Consider the following 7,413-nt stretch of genomic DNA (forward strand, 5'->3'; position numbering starts at 1 on the left):
TCCTCGTGCCTCTGTGTGTGTGTGTGTGTGTGTGTGTGTGTGTGTGTGTGTGTGTGTGTGTTCTGTTCTTTGGGAAGGTATCTGTGGGAGATCTTGGAGGACTGGGTTTGAAGCACGTTCCTCCAAAGAGTATTTGCCCTGGTGTCGGGTGACGCTGTGTACCCGGGACCACTTACAATGTTCGGCTTGTGTTTTTCCATGCAGATGGCTAGTGTGAGTTTTTGCTCCAAATCCTTGAGAGTACAAGCTCATGATTAGGAGTTGTCCAGAGATAAATTTTCATCTTTTCTCTGCTCTCCTTCAGAGCGAAGGCTTCCACTCTCTGCATAGGCACATTTCCCCTGACCTACTCGTGGAGGAGGAGCCCAGCTCTATGTGGTCTCTGAGATACTGTTCTTCCTTGCTTGGAGCACTTTTCAGAGTTTCCAAGATTTCTACTGGATCCCTTGTCAAGATGCCACCCCCCACTCCCCCCCAAGGGCCCTTTAAAATCAAGCTCTGTGTGCCCCCCAGGGTCAGCACTAGGACAAAAACCACATCGGTGCCACCCACTGTATCAGTCAGGGTCCTACCAGGAGACTGAAACCACACCAGTTATTTTAACAGAGGGAATTAGTAACTGATGAGGCAAGAAGACTAAGGAATGATGAAGAAGCAAGTGCAGGGAGCTGCTGCCGCCTTTTGCTCCCCTAGGGTTGGGGAACAAAAGGAAAAGGTAGGAATGATTGAAACATAGATGTTGGAGGTTGCGTTCCATAGAGCTGAAACTCAGACCCTGGGAGGGGCTGGATGAGGCGGGTTCTGCAAGTGCTAGGAAGTGCGAACTGGACTGCTCTGCTGCCCTGGGAAGGAGCACTTGCAGAAGCAGAGGTGTGTGTGTGGGGAGGCGGGTGGTGGTGGGGGCGATGCTCACAGGCTCTACAAGGAGCAGATCCTCCTCCCTCCTCCAGTCTTGCAGCCTGTCTCTAGCTCCCCCTGCTGGCACAGCTCTCTCATTTCTGGCCTCCGGTAACTGCTCGCCTTTCCACTGACCCGGCCTTGCATTTCCAAAAGATGCTTGAATGCTGTGCCAGTCATCGTGAATCTTCTCTGCTGGGAGGGTTCGTTCCTTAGGTCGCGCGGCCCCGCCATATGACCAGATATGGAAGGCTCTGTGCAAGAATTTAAGAAGGATCATTCAGATCTGTACACAGAAGGCTTCCTCTGGGACCTGTGTCAGGGAAGGACAGACCGGAGGCCCAGAAACAAGAGAAGCGTCTAGAGACCTTGAGGCAGGTCAGGGCATGAGCTGGATCTGGCGACTCCCTAGCTTTTTCTCGGGCCCCCTGCCCTCTTCCCAGCCCCTAGGATGCATCATTTAAAGGAGCCAGCCTCATTTATTGTGCCCTCTCCCAGGTCCTTCTGGTCACCTCGTCTTTCATGTCCCCTTCTGAGAGCCGAAGTGGCTCCAACCCCAACCGTGTTCGCTTTTTTGGACCTGAGAAGTTGGTCCGGGGAGCAGCTGAGAAGCGCTGGGACCGAGTCAAAATTGTTTGCAGCCAGCCCTATAGCAAGGTACCTGTGGTGGGAGCGGGGAGTGCAGGGTCCTTGGTCGTGGGTGAGGAGAGAGCGGAGGGGCCAGTATGAGTCACAGTGGGCTGGGAGGACTGGACAGCTGGTATCCCCATGGGACCATGAGGAGGGCTTCCTGAAATGGGTTTGAGTTCCCCCTCATATGAGGCTTTGTTTCCTGGACGATGTCTTGGACAGTGAACTGTAGGACCTCAGAGGGGAGCTGGGGGAGGGGGACAGCTGACTTGTTGGAGAGGTGGTCTAGGAGAGTGGGCCGAGGAGTTACATCAAGAGAATGAAGTCAGACCCTGGGTTTAAGATTGGCTACACCACTTCTTACTGTGTGACTCTGGGCAAGTGACTTAATCTTTCTGGTCTCAGTTTCCTGATCCTTTTTTTTTTTTTTTTAAATATATTTTATTGATTTTTTTTACAGAGAGGAAGGGAGAGGGATAGAGAGTTAGAAACATCGATGAGAGAGAAACATCGATCAGCTGCCTCCTGCACATCTCCCACTGGGGATGTGCCCGCAACCCAGTTACATGCCCTTGACCGGAATCGAACCCGGGACCCTTCAGTCCGCAGGCCGACGCTCTATCCACTGAGCCAAACCGGTTTCGGCAGTTTCCTGATCCTTATGGGTTGCTGTGAGTTAGGATGCTGAGCTGTGATTACAAGACCCACGTGGTAATGACACCACACAGTAGAGGTATCCTTACCGGGGAGCTGTCCTGGGGGGTGTTTGACTGGTCATCCAGGGACCCAGGTTCCTCCCATCTATGGCTCTGCATCCAGCTGGCAGAGGGGGAAAGAGCCTGGAGCACTTCTCTATTCCCGAAGCGGCACGCAGCACTCCCTCCATTCCACTTGCCCATTGCTTGTGCGGCTAACGGGACTAATGCATGTAAAAGGGCTCAGAGCTGTGCTGACCCAGAGTTAGGGCTCCGTAACAGCTGGATGTTATTATTGTCCATGGTGTCATACAGACATCTCCCTAAATGAGGCAAGAGCCAGAGAGGGGGTTCCCTAAGTTAAAGGGGCTTGGGGCCAGGCTTCAGTCCTTGGCCAGATTCCCTGACTCCAACCCCTTCTTTCCCAGGACTCCCCCTATGGCCTGAGTTTTGTACGGTTTCACAGCCCTCCAGACAAAGATGAGGTAGAGGCTTCACCCCAGGTAAGCTTTACCCATCACCCCCAGAGCCTCCTCCCTTTTTCTTCTCCCCCATCTGCCAAAAGTCCACACCCACTGCATTGACCTTCTGGGACCTTAGAAGGTGACCAAGCTTGGCCAATTCCGTGTAAAGGAGGAGGATGAGGGTGCCAGCTCCCTGAGACCAGGGGCCCTCTTCTTCAGCCGGATCAATAAGACATCCACTGGTGAGTGTGGAAAATCAGGCCTGAGTGAGTACAGGGTTGGGACCTAGACTCCTGGGTCTGAGGAGGCTGGGGGCCTGGCCTCCTGGGTCCGAGGGGGATGGGACTGGGGGCCTGGCCTCCTGGGTCTCTGCTGGGAACACCCCTCTGTTGCGTGGATAGGAACTGAAAGGGCCCAAGGGCCCAGCCTTATCCTGGTTCTACTCTCTCCCTCTGTAGCCACCACCAGTGACCCAGCGGGACCCAGCTATGCAGCTGCCACACTGCAGGCCTCAAGTGCCACCTCCTCCACCTCTCCAGCCTCCAGGGCAGTAGGCAGCACCTCCAAGGTGAGATCATCAGACCCTGACGGGTGGAGGAGGAGGAGAGAAGCTAGAGGCCTCATTTCATCTCACCCCGCTTAGCCTCAGGAGTCCCCCAAAGGGAAGAGGAAGTTGGATTTGAATCAAGAAGAAAGGAAGACCCCCAGCAAACCCTCAGCCCAGCCCTCACCACCTGCCCGCAAGAGACCCAAATGTGAGCAAACTGGATTCCTTGTTCCCGCAGGGGCCTGGGTTCCTGTGTCGTAGGGGTGAGCGGACTGGGGCTGGGACTCTGGAGCTGAGGGAGGAAGGACGACGGGTTTAGTCCCAGCAGTGCTAACTGAACCTGCTCTTTGGCTTCTGCAGTGTCAGCACCCATCTCTACCCCTGCCACTGCCTCAGTCCCTGCCCCAGCACGGGGGGCAGTGCCAGGGAAGGCCCGAGGAGAAGGCACGGAGCACAGGGCACCCCGAGCTGGCCCGCAGGAGATGGGGACGATCCTTAAGGGCGTGGTGGTGGTGCTGAGTGGCTTCCAGAACCCCTTCCGCTCGGAGCTCCGGGACAAGGCCCTAGAGCTCGGGGCCAAGTATCGGCCAGACTGGACCCCAGACAGCACCCACCTCATGTAGGCCTGTGACCTCCTCCTTCCCACCTTCCTGCTACCACTCCTCCGCCTCTGTCTCCATCTTGCTTTCTCTCTCTCTCTGCCTGTCTGCCTGTGTGTGTCTTTGTCTCCGTCTCTTCAGTTCTCTGTATGGATCCTCTGCCTCCTTTTCTCCGATTTGTACATCTTTCCTTCTGTCTCCCTGTTTCTCCCATATCTGTTTCTTTTTCTCTCTTACTCATCTCTTCTCCCTCTCTCTGTCCTCTTTGTCTCCCTCTTCTCTTTTATCCCTTACCTCACACCTGACTGACACCCTCTATTCTGCTCCCCACAGCTGTGCCTTTGCCAACACCCCTAAGTACGGCCAGGTCCTAGGCCTCGGAGGTCGCATTGTGCGTAAAGAGTGGGTGCTGGACTGTCACCGCATGCGGCAGCGGCTGCCCTCCCGGAGGTGAGGCCTCCCTGCACACCTGTGTATACGTCTGTATATACATATACACATGCCTGCCCTGCTCCTCATCCCTGGGCTGGGCAATGCTAGGGGTCTGGAGAGAAATCAGACTGGAGCCTGCGAGTGGAGAACACCGGTGGGCCTGGATCAGAGTGAGCTGACTTCTGAGAGAAGGAGGCATGGGCTAGGAGTCGTGGAGGAGGGAGAGAGGACTTGCTGGGGGGCTCATGCGGGCTCTGTGAAGTCTGCTTAGCGGAGAAGGAAAGGACATTGCAGGCTAGAGAAACAGCGTGTGCCAAGACTTAGGGGCGGAGAAGTGTTGGGGCTTGTTTAGATTATTTTATACTTATTTAATTTTTAAATTTATTTATCTTATTGTTGAGGGTAGATTCATTTAAAGCACGACCCTGAAGTCCCTGCTTGGTGTCAGGCTGGCCCATGCGATGCTGGGCACCCAACCATCAGGTCCTGCCTTTGACAAGGCCTCTTACTTTGATGATGGGCCAGACTTGTTGTTACAAAACAGTATGGGTCCGGCCGGTTTGGTTCAGTGGTTATAGTGTTGGCCTGTGGAATGAAAGGTCACAGGTTCGATTCCAGTCAAGGGCATGTACCTTCGTTGCAGGCTTGGTCCTGGAACTGGTTGGGATGCTTGTGGGAGGCAACCAATCGATGTTTCTCTCTGTTTCTCCCCCTCCCTTAAAAAAAGTCAATGGAAAAAAATATCCTCAGGTGAGGATTAACAAAAAACAGACAAATAAAAAACAATATGGATGCCCGGTGGTGTGGCTCCGTGGTTGACTGTTTACCTATGAACCAGACAGTGGTCGCCAACCGGTGGTCCACAGACCACTGGTGATCCGTGAGGTCCAAAAGTTTGGTGACCGCTGAACCAGAGGCTAAACCAGAAGATCTCAGTTCAGTTCCTGGCCAGGGCCCATGCCTGAGTTGCAGGCTCCATCCCCAGTAGGGGGTGTGCAGGAGACGGCCCATCGATGATACTCTTTCATCATTGATGTTTCTATCTCTCTTCCTTCCTCTCTGTAAACCTTCCTCTCTGAAATTAATAAAATATATTTTTAAAAATAAGATTTTAAAAAACATATGGAGGAAGGCCCAAGGAGAAAGCGCAGTGTGTAGGGGTCTTCAAGGATGAGAAGAGTTTACCAGGCTGAACAGAGCCTGCTGGGTGGAGGAGCCCAAGTTGGGGTCAACCTGGTATCTGCCCCAGGAGGTGCAGGTGGGCTCCGCTTGCTGTGGGAGGCAGGAAGTGGCAGGAAAATGAGGCTGGGGCAGCAGGATCCATGGAAGGCTTTGGAGCTGGGGAAGGACAGGGTCAGATCTGAGGCCCATGATTCAGAAGGGAGACTTGTGTTATACTCCATGGGAGAGAAGACCTGAGTGTGTTCAGAATTGGGGCTGTGCCTGCTGTATTTGAGAGACTCCTTATTCGGGGGAGGGGGGGGGAGGGGAGCTGGAGGTGGAGGTGGAGGCTGAGAAGTGGTGGGATCAGCTCAGAAAGGACTCTAGTGCCTGGCCAGGGCAGGGCTCTGTCCAGGTCCACAGACCCCAATTTATAGCTCGGGAATCCAGACACCTCTGGAAGCCAAAAGTGTTTTTCTGGATTTAGCACAAACACTGGCTGCATGATCATCTTGAGCCGATGCGAGGCTATGTGTGACCTTTATTCCATTAAGTACGTCATCATATTGTTTACAGAAATATTCATGGGCTTGATTTACAGGGCACTTCCTCCTTCCACACAGGGGGGTGGTATGTAGCAATCTGTATATCTCTAAAATCTGAAAATTTCAAAGTTCTGAAACCCTTGGCTCCAAGGGTCTCTCTGTGAGCAGCAGGGAGCCGTGGAAGGTTTGGGAGGGGGAGGGGCAGGCTCTGTTGTGGGGCTAGAGTGTCTAGGCCAGGCTGCAGGTGGGGACCTGGAGGAGGCTGGGGCCTTGGGAATAGAAATGGGATGGATGCGGTCTATTTAGGGACAGAGGAACTGGATTTGGATCATCTGCTCAAGAAAAGGCAATAAACAGTGCTAGGTTTGCAACTGGGGTTTTTTTGTTTTGTTTTGTTTTTGGTTGTTGTTGTTGTTTGGTTTTTATTGCTTTCAGAGAGGAAGGGAGAGGTAGAGAAAGATAGAAACATCAATGATGAGAGAGAATCATTGATCGGCTGCCTCCTGCATGCCTTCTACTGGCATGTGCCCTGACCAGGAATTGAACTATGATGTCCTGGTTCATAAGTCAACACTCAAACACTGGAACTACACCGGCCAGGCTGCAAATAGGATTTTTTATTTTTGCCAACTGGGTTTTGACCAAAAAAATTAAATTCAGAAAGCACTTTATATTTTTAAAAGTTGATGATGGAAGATTCCCGGGTGATGGCTCTCCCCACAATAATCACAAATTGAGTTTTTAAAATCTTTTAGTTCCAGACACTTTAAAGAAAAGTCTTATATGTCTACCATTGATTCTTTAATCAACTATGACACTTTAAATTCTCTGAATTTCCCACGAGCCAGTGCTGTCCAGTGAGTGTGACTTACCTGAACAGGGTTTCACCAGCTTTGGAAAAATCAAATTATGTGCAGATGGTCTTCATGTGCGTACCATCAAAGTAAAGCCAACACATTCAATTGCTTCTGCTACATAATTTGCCCTGGGATTAAGGCAAAGTAGTTAATCTCTCTGTGCCTTAGTTTCCTCATCTGTAAAATGGGGCTAAGATACCAACTACCTCAAAATTCCGTGACTCCACATTTGTCAAGTGTTTATTTTATTTTTTTAAAAATTAAATCATTATTGTTCAGATTGTTACAGTTGTTCCTCTTCCCCCCCCCATAACCTCCCCTCTACCCGGTTCCCACCCCACCCTCACCCCTTACCCTATCCCCCAACTCACTGTCCTCATCCATAGGTGTACGATTTTTGCCCAGTCTCTTTCCGCTCCCCCCACCCCCTTTCCTCCCCACCCTGAGAATAGTCAGTCCACTCCTTTTCTATGCCCCTGATTCTATTATATTCACCAGTTTATTCTGTTCATCAGACTTTTTATTCACTTGATTTTTAGATTCATTTGTTGATAGATATGTATTTGTTGCTCATAATTTTTATTTT

The 7,413-nt window shown here is 51.7% G+C and overlaps 1 protein-coding gene across 2 annotated transcripts in view; it reads left to right on the forward strand.

Moving 5' to 3' along the window:
- Nucleotides 1–7,413, forward strand: part of XRCC1 (X-ray repair complementing defective repair in Chinese hamster cells 1) — a 33,695-nt gene that overhangs the window by 21,770 nt on the left and 4,512 nt on the right. For both annotated transcript variants that reach the window (XM_006759096.2, XM_015560908.1), the window contains 7 exons: nucleotides 1,396–1,554; nucleotides 2,651–2,725; nucleotides 2,823–2,928; nucleotides 3,145–3,254; nucleotides 3,330–3,441; nucleotides 3,594–3,852; nucleotides 4,166–4,282. In XM_006759096.2, coding sequence (XP_006759159.1) covers nucleotides 1,396–1,554; nucleotides 2,651–2,725; nucleotides 2,823–2,928; nucleotides 3,145–3,254; nucleotides 3,330–3,441; nucleotides 3,594–3,852; nucleotides 4,166–4,282 — 938 coding nt within the window. The remainder of the gene's footprint in view (nucleotides 1–1,395; nucleotides 1,555–2,650; nucleotides 2,726–2,822; nucleotides 2,929–3,144; nucleotides 3,255–3,329; nucleotides 3,442–3,593; nucleotides 3,853–4,165; nucleotides 4,283–7,413) is intronic.

This window comes from Myotis davidii, unplaced genomic scaffold, assembly GCF_000327345.1.
Source record: "Myotis davidii unplaced genomic scaffold, ASM32734v1 scaffold896, whole genome shotgun sequence".
Taxonomy (NCBI): Eukaryota; Metazoa; Chordata; class Mammalia; order Chiroptera; family Vespertilionidae; genus Myotis; species Myotis davidii.